This window comes from Macaca nemestrina, chromosome 14 (genome assembly GCF_043159975.1).
Source record: "Macaca nemestrina isolate mMacNem1 chromosome 14, mMacNem.hap1, whole genome shotgun sequence".
NCBI lineage: Eukaryota > Metazoa > Chordata > Mammalia > Primates > Cercopithecidae > Macaca > Macaca nemestrina.
In genome coordinates this window covers 11,884,615-11,901,294 of record NC_092138.1, presented here as the reverse complement: position 1 = coordinate 11,901,294, position 16,680 = coordinate 11,884,615, and the positions used below count along the sequence as shown (strand labels likewise).

Genomic DNA, 16,680 nt, shown 5'->3' with positions numbered 1-16,680 from the left:
GGAGGCCAAGGCAGGAGGATCACTTGAGCCCAGGAGTTCAGAGACTAGCCTGGACAACCTAGCAAGATCCAATTTCTTAAAAAAAGAGATCACTTCAAGTGAACGACTTGTTCATGGTCACACACAGCTTGTTGAGCAGAACAGCTGCAAATTCAACCCACAAGCCCAGTCTGGGGTGCTTTCCTTGACACTTCACACCATCAGCAACTCCCACACTTTGACTTATACAATGCCAACAAAGGAAAAGAATTTACAGACTTTCTTGCCTGTCTGGTGCAGGCTTTGTCTTGAAATAAAACTGAGCTAGGCAACAATATGCACATAAATTATCACCAATTCCTCAGTCTTTCATACTTAAGCATACAAGATTTTAAAAAGACATTAATACTGTAATTATTCCATGAATGAGCCACTATACTGCTTCATGGCATTAGTAAACTCTAAATACGATTGGCCTTTCATGTCTGTGGGTCCTGCATCCCCATATCCAATCAAATACAAACCAAAAATATTTGAGGGAAAAAAGCAACTAATAAAAAAAACTAACGATACAACGATAAAAAATAATACAAATAAAAAATACAGTATAATACTATTTATATAGTATTTATACTGTATTAGATATTGTAAGTAACCCAGAGATGACTAAAAGTATATGGAAGGATGTATATAGGTTATATGCAAATACTATGCTATTTTATTTTATTTTATTTTTTATTATACTTTAAGTTCTAGGGTACATGTGCACAAAGTGCAGGTTTGTTACATATGTATACACGTGCCATGTTGGTGTGCTGCACCCATTAACTCGTCATTTACATTAGGTATATCTGCCATTTTATATAAGGAACTTGAGCACCTAGGGATTTTTTTTATCTGCTGGGGAAGGGAGGGGTGAGGAGCGATGGGTGGGCCTGGAACTAATACCCCATGGATACCGAGGGAAGACTATATAAAACACTAATTAAAAGTCAGAAATACTTTTAGAAAAAGTTTACAAAAGTACCTGAATGTTTTCTGAGGACTCTTGCTAATTCTTCAATAGTTCGGACACAGTCCAATCCCTGCAACAAAGAAGGCACAAAGAACTTAACCAAAACTGGAAGACAGGTTCTGAAACTGGCTATAGTTTCCATTACCTTCAGAAATAATGTAATTAATTTCAAGTCAGTCTATATATATATTTTTCCTTTCTAGTTGGGTATTAGAGTCAGTATTCACAGGAAATATCCTGAGGGTACAAAAACCACTAAATACCCTACTTCCTAAATATTTTTGGGTGTGCAACAAAGGCTAAACTCAGTCAGGAAGTCTATGGACCCAGGGCTTCCAAAAAAGTCTCTGAACCATGGCTGAGGACCTTCACTTCTTCCCCTCCACATAATATCACTCGGATGTACCCCACGTCCCAGAATAGATAAGAGGAGGCTTCTGTGCCCCAGCTCATTTATTCTAAGTAGACCTTCATTATGGTTTAAGAGTTGATGAATTGCTGTGGAGAGTGATTAAGCTCAAATTATTTCCCTACAGGACTAGCCAGAATTATAATGTATATAACTAAAGTCATACAGCAAATACAAACAGTATCTCAAATAAATCATTCTTTAAAATATTTGGGCTGTCTCTATCAACATACGCCTTTTTGATGGTTATAAAAATCCCAGAACATACTTAGAATGTTACTTTAGAAATGCCCTCAAAACTAGTTTATAAGCCATGTAAAAAAGTGAGTAAATAAATCAATCTTGAGGATGTATGATAGGGTCATTCCATATGTTGAGCCAATCTTGCTTATATACTTTATTCAAATTCAGGCTAGATCACTTTTGACTATTTTCCCAAATCAGATACATCCTCAAAATAGAAAGACTTGAAACTAAGAAAAGGTACAAAAAGGCCTTCAGCAACAGCAGCATCATTCATTTGGATATCTAGCATTTGGACTGCTGTTAAGGATTTAAAAGAATAGGGACTCAGCACTTCCCAGACTTTATACCTTTATATAGTGTTTTATATTTTATAAGTGCCTTCAGATATCCCAGGGGCTGGCAAGCTTGTTTTGCTTTGCGTGCCATATGGTCTCTTACAACTACTAAACTCTGCACTTACAAAGTGAAAGCAGCCATAGACATTACATATGTGAATGGGTGTGATTCTGTTCCAATAAAACTTTATTTACAAAAACAGGCAGTGGGGGGCTGAAGTTAGCCCAAGGGCCATCGTTTGCTGACTCCTGACCTACATGATCCATGTTAATGTGTACAAAAATCAGCAGAGGCAGGAGGAACAGATATTATTCTTTATCGATTATTTACCAAAGACCACATGTTTAGGTACTGATGAAACCAAGTTTGTCTCAAATCCAGGTCTCTGGACTACAAGGTTAAGTACTCTTACCATTTACCACACTGCCTGTCTGGTAATAAACTTTATAGATAACCTCATGTGGGTGTGTGAGCCAAGTCAGCACAGTAGCCAAGCCAACGGGACACTGGAGAGATTGGTTTGGCTATGTAGAATTCCCAGGCATCACTTTCCAATCCACTTTTTGCTACAGGGTGAAAGTATAACGTTTCTACTCCTCACATTCCTCACAACCTTTCTAAGCTTCTTAATGTATTTGGCCAGAGACTGTGCCAAACAGCACACTCTATGTGGTATGCCCTGATCAATTTGGAAAATACCACGCTGCAATGTCAGTCTAGATTGGTTAAATCACACTGCCACAGCAAATGGAAGTTTTATGTGGTCACTGTACCTCAGCAGTTTCAAGTCCATTAATCGTCATACAGACGTCAAGGTCACTCTGTTTGAACCCAAATCCATTTTTGGAGGAGCCAAACAGGCTCAATTTAGTTCCTGTTAGGGATATATGAAAAGTAATAACTAATTACCTGAGTACATTTAATTTTTGATCAAAATGGCCCTCTCATGAATCAAACACACCCAGTTGTTTAACTATCCTATGTTAATCTCACACTTATGCTCTCTGATTAACTGGGCATTTATTCTAAAATCTTTTTCTCTCAAAGCTTCCCTTACATACAAGCTGTATATGGCAAGAAAGATTACCAGGTGCTTCTTTATTCTTAAATGCAAAGACATTTCAAGGAAAATGTTAGATCACCTCAACACATTTAATAATGTAAGCTTAGTTTTGACTCTAAACACACTATTCAATGAAATTCACTAGGCACTTGCTAGAATAAACCCTATACTGTTTCTGTTGGTAAACGAGGATTTGGCAGACCAAGGACCATCCTGGGTATATCACAGAACAACGGAAACCCTGATTCTCAAAATCAGTGTGCTTATAACACAAGAACTCATTTGGAAGAAAGGTCACACTACTTTTCTTAAAAATAAAAAATAAATCATTTACCTGGAAAGTCTTGTCTTATGAAACTTTCTAGGTTTTGCCGAATATGTTCACGAGCCTGTTCTTCTATAATTGTTGGAGAAAAATCCTCTGTTTAAAGATAAACAGACATATTGACAAGATAAGACTGTTGACGCTCTTAAAAAAGCTGAAAAAAAAATTATTTTTTAGAAAATAAAACTTATAAGCTTAAACTTTAAAATTCCTAAATTGTTGTATCTTCTCAGTAGACAGCATTAACAAGGTAAAATTTGTTTTTTATTTTTGAGACAAGGTCTGGCCCTGTTGGCCAGGCTGCACTGAAGTAGCGTGATCTTAGCTTACCGCAACCTCTGCCTCCCAGCCTCAAGTCATCCTCCCACCTCAGCCTCCCGAGTAGCTGGGACTACAGGCATGTACCACCATACCTGGCTAATTTTTTAACAGTAATGTAATATTTAAAATATCCTTTTTGAAAGAATCTAAGAAGTGCTCTTGAAATGGAAAGTAATTTAAACAGGGATCTCCACCTGGGTTTCCTGAAAGACACCAGGGTTACAGAAAGGGCCTTCAGGGATCACCACCCCATTAAAGTGGGAATTTAAAAGTTTGTGAGCATTTGCATGTATTTTTTTTCCCTAAGGAGAACCTAGTTTTTTCGCAGCTCATAATATCCAAAAAAAAAAAAAAAAAAGCACTGGTTAAGAACACGTGTCCTCTGGCACAGGTGAACACCTATGATGAAGCCATGTGAAACAAGCTCCTTCATTTTAAGCAGCTGAACATCTCTCCTTTAAATGTTTTCTTTTTGTAAAACTTTAAGCCTCTCTACACCAAAGCTTCCCCAAACTCGTGTTCCTTAAAGGGCTGTTATGTAGGCTATTAATTAGTGTTACTCAAAAAGTATTCTATGTTCAAATTTTAGAAATAATATTTCTCAGATGTCTTTATTATGCTAATATGTCCTGGAAATCTCTAAAGGAGATCGACCGTCCCTGAGAGAAGGGAGTGTGTAGCATTATTCCCTACTTGGCCTGGGTATACTTCTGGTGATGATATATTATTCACTGCATCTAGAAAATCATTTCAAAGGATGCCGGTTGGGAAATGCTAGTACTCTGATTTTAAGACCTACAAAGATCCTCAGCAAGGCAACTTTTGGCCCCTCACAGAGACAGTATTTTGAAATTCGTATTGAGATTTTATCCTCTCTTCCAACCATTTTGGGAAAATTATGAACTGAGACTCTTCAGAAAATATCTTTTTTTCTGGAAGAAAATGTCCCTCCCTTATCCTCATCCTTACTTTGTATCCTGGCTTATAATAGGCCATCCATTTTGTAGCAAACTTTTCAAAAACGATTATATAACCTGGTCCCTTCTTTCTGGGGCCTGGATCTGCTTACACAGCAGGAGGAATAATGCCACCAACCTTTACATAGCCCAACTAGCCAGGAAAGTGTGTCCAGGCTTCAAGTAACTTGAATTTTAAATTTTGGCCGGGCGCAGTGGCTCACGCCTGTAATCCCAGCACTTTGGGAGGTCGAGGTGAGCGGATTACTGGAGATCAGGAGTTTGAGACCTGCCTAGCCAATATGGTGAAACACCATCTCTACTTAAAAAAAAAAAAAAAAAAAAATTAGCTGGGCATGGTGGTGCATGACTGTAATCCCAGCTACTCAAGAGGCTGAGGCAGGAGAACTGCTTGAACCCAGGAGGCGGAGGCTGCAGTGAGCTGAGATCACACTACTGCACTCCAGCCTGGGTGACAGGGCTAGACTTCATCTCAAAACAAAACAAAAAAAAATTTTTTTTTCTTGGCAGAGTAATGGAAAATTTAAATGGGGTAAGATATTTAATATTTAATACTAAGCTTTAAAAAGAAACCTGCTGGCCGGGTGCCATGGCTCAAGTCTGCAATCCCAGCTGTTTGGGAGACGGAGCTGTGTGAATCACTTGAGGTCAGGAGTTTGAGACCAGTCTGACCAACATGGCGAAACCCTGTATCTACAAAAAGTATAAGAATGAGCTGGGTGTGGTGATGCACACCTGTAATACCAGCTACTTGGGTGGCTGAGGCAGAAGAATTGCTTGAACCCAGGAGTTAGAGGCTGTGGAGAGCTGATATCACACCACTGCATTCCAGTCTGGGGGACAGAGCAAGACCCTGTCTCCCTATCACCCTCCAAAAAAAGAAACCTGCTATGATTGCTATGTATCTTGATGCAACAACTATGCTGTTAATAAAAGAAAATACAGAAGACACTTGAAAAATAAAATCCTCCATTTGCTTGAGCCCAGGAGTTCAAGACTAGCCTGGGTAACACAGGGAAACTGTGTCTCTACAAATAATGAAAACATCAGTCAGGCATAGTGGCATGCATCTGTGCTCCCAGCTACTTGGGAGGCTGAGGTGAGAGGATCACTTTAGTCTGGGAGGTCGAGGCTACAGTGACTCATGACTGCTCTGCTACACTCCAGCCTGGGTGACAGAGTGAGATCCTGTCTCAAAAAATTAAAAAAATAAAAAATAAAAAAGATCCTCCCTGCATCTTTCCTCATCTTTCTTTGACAATTATTGCATGTCCCAAACAGAACAGACATGACATGGAACACTTGTGGATACAATGGAGAATGGAATAGACTTGTTCCCTATTAATGTTTAGAGACCTAAATAGGATAGTGATTCTAAAGACTCGAGTAAATGTCAATTTAATATTTTGACAAATCAAAAGAAATGTGAATAACTTACTATAACACTGGATACAGACTTGATCTAAGATATTTAAAAACTTGGGTGTTAACGGTGGCAGAGGTTCTAGCTGGATTCTTTTGAAGTCTTCAGGACAGTCCTTCTTTAGATGACCCTCTCGTTTGCATAAACTGCACACTACCGTAGGAGACTGCAGGAATATGGCAAAGCAAAACAAGACTTAACACTTTATTTGCCAAATAAAGGAGTCTGGAATCATGTTTTAAAAGTACATAGTCTCCTATTCACTTTCCAAAGGAAATGAAAATGTAACATGCGTCCACTCAAATGATCTGAGAGTTGGGGACATCCTATGGTATCATTAGGAGAACGAGGTAGTTATTTTCACTACTAATAGCATTCCCTTCCTCTGCTAATTCCCATGAGTCTTAAGGAGGAAAGGAGAGCGAGCAGTCATATCAGAATGAAAGGCCAACTTGTTAAACACTACCAAATAGGAAAACTCCTAGTATATAAAAATTGAAATTAAATGCATTCAAATTCCTTAAAGTCTCCTAGTTCCATATATGACTAGTGGTGGTACTGATTACCTTTCCTTTGGTGAAGATAAGTTTACTGAATTCATAAAAAAAATCAGACTGATCCACAGGTGAATTTTCTTCACATACATTTTCTTCCTTAAGACTTATTTTATTAAGTTCCACTAGGAGAGCTCCTTCTACATGTTTTCCACATTCTTTCACGTCTTCATACTTAGCAGGGTCGCCTAACTCATCATCCTCTTCAGATAGGGCATCCTCATCCCCTGATCCCGTGTAGGTGTTGTCTAATTCATCTTCATTAGCCATGCCATCTTCATCTTCCCTTTGGTTAACGGTGAGTCTAGGTTCTTCTTCCTCCTCTTCTTCTTCGTCTTCCTCCTCCTCTTCATCAGAGGGAATCATTTCTGAAATCTGGCCCTGTACTGAGTGGGTATAGTGGTTTAGAGAGCCTTCTAGTTCCTCAGTGCCTTCTATAATTTCTCCATCAAGATCAGCCTTGTTATCTAAAGTAGCAAGTCCCTCACACTCTTTGGCTGTAGGATTTTGGAAGCCTTCTAAATCCAAAGAGATCTCTGACTCATTATTACGTGTGCTGCCACAGACAACATGCTCTCCACGTTTCTGATCAATAGCCAACAGATGCTTGCCCTTCCTACCAACTTTCTCTTTCTCGTTTTTCCTTCCTGTTTCTTGATGGTGTACTTTATCATCCTTGTAATCATCATCGTTAACATCTGCTCGGATACAGTCTGAGTTTTCAGGGGGGACCCTGATGTGTTCATTTCCCATTTCTTCTGTTGGTGGACTTCCAAAGCTTCCAGCAGTCTCTTTAAGAGTAAGTGGCTGTACCTTACAGGTATTTGCAGCTGAACCGGTAGCACCGGGACCTTGAGCCAAAACTGAGTTTTTGAGCTTATCATCTTTTGTTTGCACATCTGGATCATGATTTATTACTTCTGAAACACATGTAACTGCATTCAAAGGCTTTGGAAGGCTGGATTTTGTAATTTTGTGTGGAAGAGCAAAATACTTGTATGTTGTCCTTAAACAGTGAAGTATATATTCAAACACAGGTTGACTATTTAGGGTTCTTGCCACATTTCTTTTAACAGAGTAGGGATCTGTAATAAAAAAAAAAAAAAAGAAAGAAAAAATCCATCTCTTCATATACTACTGTATTTCATGTTTTAAAACTTAGCCTGCTGCAGATAAAAACAGACAACAAACAACAGTAAAATTTATCTTGTATTTTACAGGCTTTAAAAAAAAAATAAACTGGGGGTGGGGAGTAAGAAAATAGAGTTTAAGAACAAAAAGCAGTATTTTCTGAAACATCTGCTCTATGAAGGGAAGCCATTCTCCGTTCAGAACTAGTACCCCTTCTCCCTACTGTGCTCTGTGACTGTGGAGGTAGAAAAGATGTTATCAGCGTGGCTCTCAGGCCCTTGGGAAGGAAGATCTTCCCACAAGGCTCTGCTGCTGAGTGCTCTGCCTCCCCACTCAGTCAGGCCCTGCGGTTTATCGAGCTTACCTCCACTCTTCTGCCCTGGGAAGCCCCATCACTGAATTGGCTGGACTGAATTTCAGGGGCGAGAGGGAGGCACCAGGAGGAGACACCACTTCTCTCAATCTTTTCTCCTCCCCTAGAACTCCAGCAGGTTAGGCAATTGGCCAGAAGAGCTGAGCCACAGAAACTGCAGGGGAGGGTTTAAAAATGTGAGATCCCCATGATTGCACACAGAATTTATGCAAAATGCAAAAAAACCCTCTTATGCAACATAAAGCTTGAAAAAAAATCAAGCAAAAATAAGAGAATTCCATTTAGGAGGTTCTTTAAATTATTTAAAGGAGGAGAATTAAGATTTCTAGAGGGGTTTCAACCTCCTGACTTTGCAAAGCTGAGAAGAGCTAGTTCATTTAATGATATCTATAGGGCACATCAGTGTGTCTTTGATAAAGTGATTTCAGTTAAATGAGCCTTCACTAAAAATGTGTTTTTATGAATAAGTTCTAAATGTTACTGTAGATATGTCAAAAATAACTACTCATTCTCTCTACTGGAGAGGAGTCCAATGGAGAACGACATTTTTGACGAGAAGAAGTATTGTCCTCACCTTTGCAAAACTAAACAACTTCAACAATCCACAAATGGACTGAATGAAAAAATCCAGAGGTGAGAATGGTAAAGAGGAAAGGGGGATTTACACATCACTGTGAAAAACATACTTTAGGCATTTAAGTAGTTAAGCAATCTACAAAGAAAGCAAGGACTCAGCCAGCCATTACTCAAGTTGTTTATACTTTAAAAACCCAGGGTGAAAACAGTTTGATTCCTTGAAATGACCCACAGTAACACATGCAAGATTCTAACTATTTATTTCCCTTTGAGGGCAGGCCTACCTTACTTGTGGGAGCTGAAAAGAGACTGAAATAAAAAGCATGCTGTTAGACTGGTACCTTTAAAAAAAAAAGAGTCGGGGGGAATAAGATAAACATTTTGAGATACCTTCAATGGCAATGCGCTTTTTGGGCCAATCCTTCAATTCCCGAGATACCAATTCTTTGACACGAATACTTATCACTAAATCAGCCACATTAAATTCTAAAGCATAGAATCGCAGCAATTCCACCCAGAGCTGCCCAACTGGTACTGAAGGCTGGTGTTTCATATCCAATATTAATGACACCTATTAATAGCAAAGAGAAACATACAGGTTATTTCAGATGCAAGTACAATCTGGAAAATTAAAGATCATTCAAGTATCAAATTTAAAAAATCTGGAAAACCTTAACAAAGATATAAGCCTGACAATTCATCTAGATAAATCAATTCTAACTTCTATTTTGTTTGTGGTAAAACAGCATTACTTCACTGCATTATTAGGATTAGAGTATGCTATAATCCAGTCATTATCACAGGAACAGACAAGATGGGTTTTATTTATTTAACCAGACAGCGCTCCTAATTTTGAACTGTTAATAACAGGTGGAGAGGACTGTGCATAGGTTGCTAACATTCTCAGCACTGAACTCTTCCTGTTACTGCTGCTGGAGGCACCTTTATAGTCACAGACACACAAAAATGGACAGTAGCTAAAGGCATAGAGAAAAAGGAAAAACATTCCCCTCGCTGCCCTGAGAAGCTACATAAGCACACTGACTCTGCCAGTGGCAACTGGTTTTTAAAGTCAAGTAACTCTTGCCATCAGAAACTGACACTGGTTTTACAGTTACAGACTTCTGACAAGTTGGACCATAACTGTGATGTAATATAATAGAAAGCACATATTACTTAGGATAGGGGAAAATATGGGCCCAAATAGAGATTCTGCCACGTCATATCTCTTAATTGCTCTGTGACTTAGCTTCCTCATTCTCAGACTGGTAGCACAACACAGTGGCTAAGAGAACTGGCTTTGGATTGGGACAAGCTGAGATTTGAAATCCAAACTCTGCCATGTACTAGCCGTGTATGATCCGGGTCAAGGTCTATAATCTGTCTAAGCCTGGGTTTCCTCATCTGAAAAATGGGGATAACAGTACCCACCTCATAGGGTTGTTGGGAGGACTGAGTGAGATAGTGTCTGTAAAGTGCTTACTTAGCACAGTGCCTGGCACACAGTGTTCAAAAAATGGTCGCTATCATTATCTGCAGAGTAGGGATGATACCACCTATAACACAGGATAGTTATGAGGATTAAATCAGAAACAAGGGAAAGCATCTGGCAGACTTGGTTGCTCTCTGTATTTTTTCACGTAGGTATAGCCTTTTAAGTACAAGAAATCCATATATCACTGAAACACAATGTCACAACTGTAAGATGCTCTTAAGAGGTAATCTAGTTCAACTCCTGTATATTACAAGAGAAGGAACTGAAGCCCCACGAGTGCCCATGGCTTGTCAGAAGGTTGCACTGCCCGGTAGTGGCCGAATGAGAACAATGTCTCAATGTCTCCTGATCTCAGTACAGTGCACACCATATGCAACCCCATAGTGCCTGAGGCTCACTTTATTTCAGAAGTGGCAGCATGATTAATCTTTCCAAATAACATAAAAATGTAAAAATAAAGCATTAAATGGATTTACAGCAATAGCTTTTCCTATAATTCACACTGGAAAAAAGTAATTTCCTCTAAGGTGCACAAATTTGTCTCCAATCATACTTTATTATATTAAACTTCAAAACCAATGGTATATTTTTCTCAACCACAAAGGTTGTGTCAAGTGATATAAAGTCATCTGGTGGTTTTACAAGGCAGAACTGATTAAAAATGGAAGTTGTTTAGGTCCCAAACACTACAGTTTGAGGACACAAATAAATCCCCCAGAAATTTTAAGCATTATTACATTTTACCTCTTTATCCATATAGCAGCATTACAAAGGATTTTTAAGCATCTCACTGAAATGACTTGATAATACCGTAACATGAAACTGGAGAGACCTTTGAAATATCTAGACTACAGGAACTTAAACCGGTTTTCTTTAAAACAGAGAACATTTTCTTTTTCAAATAAAATAAGAATAGCAGCTAACATTTACTGAGCGCTCACCACATGCTTGGCACTGAGTTAAGCATTCTGTAAGTAACCCTATGAGAGGGTACCAATATTATCCCCATGAGTAGGGAGGAAACTGGTGCACAGAAAGGCTAAGTCACTTGCCCAAGGACACACAGCTGGGAAGTGGGAGAGCTGGGATACAAATTCACATATTCTAGCTCCACAGCCTATACTCTTCTCCACTACAGAGACTCCAAATAAGAAACAGATAAAAGTGGTTCTGGTGGCAGCAGCGGTAGGGTGATACCACCACTCTCCTCCTCCTCCTCCTCCTCCTCCTCCCAGTATTCAAGGATTCTAGAAAACACAACTGGAAAATCTGATTCACCACTAACTCCTCATTTTAGGCACGAGTAAAACATGAACTGGAGGAGTGACATGACTTGTTTGTATAGAGCTGGGATTCGAATCCAAGAATTTTGTGGATATTACTGTCAATTTACCCCAAAAGGTAATGGGAAGATCAGGGGTCTTTCATCTATTTGGGAGAGAATCTTATTTTATTACTAGGATCATGACATTGCAGAGACTTTTGTTTGAAATTCTAATGGCTATTCTTTCCTTGTGCATAAATTCCCCTGCCCACCCCCAACAGTATGGGACCAGTACATTAAATCATATATGCATTCGCTGTAATTTTAGTAACTGAAAGCTAGTTAACCTTTCATACATTTAAACCTCATAATACCACCTAAGACTAAGCTCTTTGTGGATAGATACGGATTTACCTTTGAATTTTGAATCTCTTTCAAAGGACTCAGCACAAAGAAACTACATAAATAACTGTGGATTTAGTGATCTAACTTTTTTTTAAACCTTTTCTCATTACTTGTCGATTCAAGGTACTAAATAGACTGGCAAATGAAAGAACCATGAAATAGTTAAGATAGTTAAGGAAAGAAGAGGAGACTGACTAATCCACAAACTTCACAATTGGCAGTTGAAATTGACAACTAGAAACAAACGAGAACAGACCTGTCCCCTTTTAATGGGCTTTTCTCTTGGTGCCTCTTCTTTCGCTGTGTCTGTATCCCCCGCAGCACTGTCCGTATATTCCCAGATCACAACATCTGTTTCAATGTCTTTAAGGTTGAAATTCCCCAGTTTGCTTAATGAGAATCCTTCAATCTAGGAAAAATCAGACACATGTTAAAATAAGATAGAAATAATTTTATATCAAACACAGCCTACTAATCTTGGAATAAAAAAAATATTCAGAGTTCATCGAAAATACAAAAGATATAATTAGCATCTATACATTTAAAAATATTTTTAAAAGTAAAAAACAAGGCTTTGATTTGCTAAAGGAATGGTGACTTTGTGAAATAATTCCTCAGTAAATATTCTAAGAGTAGGCAAAATGGCCTAGTGGCTGACGTCATGGGTTCTGAAGTAAAACTGCCTGGTCCCAAATCTCAGCTCCTTCATATACTAGCTGTACAATCTTGGGTAAGGTACTTACTCTCTGTAGGCCTCAGGTTCCTTTAAAAAGGGTAACACTAGGACTTCCTTCATGGGATGGTTATGATATTAAAAAAATGACCATAAGGCACTCAGATAGAGGTAGTATCTGCTTGTAGCATATAGCACATAGTAACTGCTTAATAAATACAACTATATTGCTAGAAAATGAAAATTACAAGAACTAGATCCAGTTAATTAGAAAATAATTTTAAATACTATTAATTCTGGTTATGCTGGACATTTTCAAAGTAAATTTTATGTGCTATTAATGAATGTTAATGCAAAAGAAAATGGTCCGGCTGAAAAGGCTCGTGAAATGTCAAACAGAGCTGAACAGGTTTCTTCATTGTATGATGGGATTCATCACAGCCTTTAAAACAGGTTAATGAACAGGCCAGGCATGGTGGCTCACGCCTGTAATCCCAGCACTTTGGGAGGCCGAAGTGGGCGGATCACCTGAGGTTGGGAGTTCGAGATCAGCCTGACCAACATGGAGAAATCCCGTCTCTACTAAATATACAAGATTAGCTGGGGGTGGTGGCGCATGCCTGTAGTCCCAGCTACTCGGGAGGCTGAGGCAGGAGAATCGCTTGAACCTGGGAGGCAGAGGTTGTGGTGAGCCGAAATGGTGCCATTGCACTCCAGCCTGGGCAATAAGAGCGAAACTCCATCTCAAAACAAAAACAAAAAACAAACAAACAAACAAACAAAAAAACAGGTTAATGAACAAAATAATACGGGATGGAGTATGGATGTGATATCACATTTCCCAAATGTATTTTTATACCAAATGGGCTACTTCATTGGTTTAGAAGAGAGTGATCCTTCTAATCACTCATGCATTCCTTTCCAGGGCCTGAGTAACCTGGCCCTTTTCTACTTCTCTGATTCTTCTATCTTCTTGACTCAGAGATGACACCTGGTATTCCCTCTGCTTAAAATGCTCTTCCCCCTAACAAAGTGACAGAGAGTATGACTCATTCTCTCTCACTTTATTCAGCTCTGTTCAAACGTTTTCTCTAAAGAGCTCCACATTTATCATTCTCTGTCCTCCTTACCCTGGTTTATTTTTCCTCAGAGAAAGTACCACCACTGCATATATATATATATATAAGTCTCTTGCCCCAGTGGATGTATAAATTCGAGGGCAAGGATTGTGTTTTGTTCACCACTTCCTTTTTTTTTTTTTTTTTCTGAGGCAGAGTCTCACTCTGTCGCCTAGGCTGGAGTGCAATGGCACGATCTCGGCTCACTGCAACCTCTACCTCCCGGGTTGAAGCAATTCTCCTGCCTCAGCCTCCCAAGTAGCTGGTATTACAGGTGCCTGCTACCATGCCCGGCTAATTCTTATATATTTTTTTTAGTAGAGATGGGGTTTCACCATGTTGGCCAGGCTGGTCTCGAACTCCTGACCTCAGGTGATCCACCCGCCTTGGCCTCCCAAAGTGCTGGGATTACAGGCATGAGCCATCATGCCTGGCCCCATTCACCACTTTTAACAGTAACCCCCAGAATTGTTAGTGCCTGGCCATGGTAACTGCTTAGTAAAGATTTGTTGACAGACTGAACTAGTCTTCTACAGAAAACACTTTGAAAATATTAGGCGTAGTGATTGTTTCTTGGTTGAATGTATGTATTCAAGATTTTTCTCAACTGGGTAGCTTGCCTTTTTATTTATTTAGTGATGTTTTCTGAAGAGCTGCAGTTTTAGAATTCGATAAAGTTTAATTTCTTAATGTTCTTCTTTATTGATATGGTTTATGCTTGTAGTCTTTTAAGAAATCCTTTCTGCAAAGGTTTTTCCCCAGGTTTTCTTCTGGGAGTTTCAGAGTTTTTAACTTTTACATTTAGGTCTTTGACCCAGTTGGTTTCCAGCTTTTTGAGGTGGACCTTTAGGTCACTGAAGACCTTTCTTTTTGAATTTAAGCATTTAAATCTAAAACGTGCCCTATGCACACTATTTTAGCTGCATCTGACAAATTTTATATACCTTGTTTTCTTTTTTTTTTGAGATGGGGTCTTGCTCTGTTGTCTAGACTGGACTGCAGTGGTGTGATCATAGCTCACTGCAGCCTCGACCTCCTAGGCTCAAGCAATCCTCTCATCTCAGCCTCCTGAGTAGCTGGGACTAGGGTGTGTGCCACTATGCCAAGCTAAGATAGCTTATATTTTTATTATTATTTAGTTCATAATATGTTATAATTTCCCACTTGAATTCCTCTTCAATCTATGGAATCCTTTCAAATGTACTACGACTTATTTTAAGAACCAGCATAGGCCCTCCTCTGGGAGGCCAAGACAGAAGGATCACTTGAGCCCAGGAGTTTGAGACCAGCCTTGGCAACATAGTGGAACCTTGTCTCTTAAATCAAAAAAACAAAAAGAACCAGCACGTAGTCTACCTTGATGAATGTACCATATGGACTTGGAAAAAATATGTATTATCCAGTTTTGGGGTGTAGTGTTTTACCAATATCAATTAGGTCAAGGCGGTTGGTATTGTCTATCAGTTTATACTGCCTATACTGATTTTTTGTTTAGCTAACACAGTCAATTGATGAAGGCTGTTAAAGTCTCCTTGTCTGATGGTAGAATGGATTCCATCAATTTTTACTTCATGTATTTTGGTGCTCTCTTAATATGTGCAAACATTTACGATTGTTTGGTCTTCCCAATGAATTGACCCTACCCTAATAAAATGTCCCTTTTGTCTTTGGCATGTTTTTTCGCTTGAAATCCATCTCACCTGATATTAACATAGCCTCTCTCGTTTGGTTACAACTTATATCTTTTGCCATGCATTTACTTTTAACCTATAAGTCTTTACATTTTAATTTATTTCTTCCAGACAGAATATAGTTTTACTTTTAAAATTCATTCTGAATGGGATCTAGTTAAAATGAAGAACTTTTGTACAGCCCTATCAACAGAGCAAACAGACAACCTACAGAATGGGAGACAATTTTTGCAAACCATACACCAAAGGTCTAATATCCAGCATCTATAAAGAACTTAACAAATTTACAAGAAAAAAAGAAACAACTCCCTAAAAAAGTTTGTGCAAAGGGCATGAGCAGACGCTTTTCTGAAGAAGACATACATGCGGCCAACAAGCATATGCAAAAAGCTCAACATCACCAATCATTAGAGAAACACAAATCAAAACCACAATGAGATACCATCTCACACCAGTCAGAATGGCTACTATTAAAAAGTAAAACAAAAAACAGATGCTGGCAAGGTTGCGGCAAAAAGGGAACACTTTCCTCAAAGAGCTAAAAGCAGAACTACCATTCAACCCAGGAATCCCATTTCTGAGTACATACCCAGAGAAATAGAAATCATTCTACCATAAAGACACATGCATGCGAATGTTGACTGCAGCACTATTCACAACAGCAAAGATGTGGAATCAACCTAAATGTCTATCAGTGATATACTGGATAAAGAAACTATGGTACATAATACACCGTGGAATACTATGCAGCCATAAAAAAACCAAGATCATGTCTTTTGCAGGAACATGGATGGAGCTGGAGGCCATTACCCTTAGTAAGCTAACATAGGAACAGAAAACCAAATACTAAATATCACAAGTTCTCACTTATACGTGGGAGCTAAATAATAAGAATTCATGGACACAAAGAAGGGGAACAATGGACACCAGGGCCTACTTGAGGGTTAAGGGTAGAAGAAGGGAGAGAAGCAAAAAAAAAAAAACTATTGGGAACTAGGCTTAGTACCTGAGTGATAAAATAATCTGTCCAACAAACCCGTGGCACGAGTTTACCTGTATAACAAGCCTGCACATGTACCTTGAACCTGAAAGTTATAAATAAATAAATAAATTCTGGTAATCTATGCTTTTTAGTGGGGATATTTAGTCTATCAATATTTAAGGTGATTACTGATATCACTGGTTTTAGGTCTAACATTTGAGTGTTTTCTGTTTGTCCACTCAAGACAAAATTTCCAGTTGGTTCTTTGAATATTTCCTACTTCTCTAGCTGACATTTCCTATCTCCTCATTTATTCCAAGTGTA

General features: G+C 38.8%; 1 protein-coding gene across 6 annotated transcripts in view; it reads right to left on the bottom strand.

The window, feature by feature from the left end:
• TUT7 (terminal uridylyl transferase 7) overlaps positions 1-16,680 on the bottom strand; it is a 66,438-nt gene that overhangs the window by 28,069 nt on the left and 21,689 nt on the right. For all 6 annotated transcript variants that reach the window (XM_071077594.1, XM_011771103.3, XM_011771101.3 and 3 more), the window contains exons 11-17: positions 12,149-12,301; positions 9,119-9,299; positions 6,661-7,733; positions 6,110-6,260; positions 3,383-3,469; positions 2,759-2,859; positions 1,007-1,064 (exon numbers count right to left, since the gene is read on the bottom strand). In XM_071077594.1, coding sequence (XP_070933695.1) covers positions 1,007-1,064; positions 2,759-2,859; positions 3,383-3,469; positions 6,110-6,260; positions 6,661-7,733; positions 9,119-9,299; positions 12,149-12,301 — 1,804 coding nt within the window. The remainder of the gene's footprint in view (positions 1-1,006; positions 1,065-2,758; positions 2,860-3,382; positions 3,470-6,109; positions 6,261-6,660; positions 7,734-9,118; positions 9,300-12,148; positions 12,302-16,680) is intronic.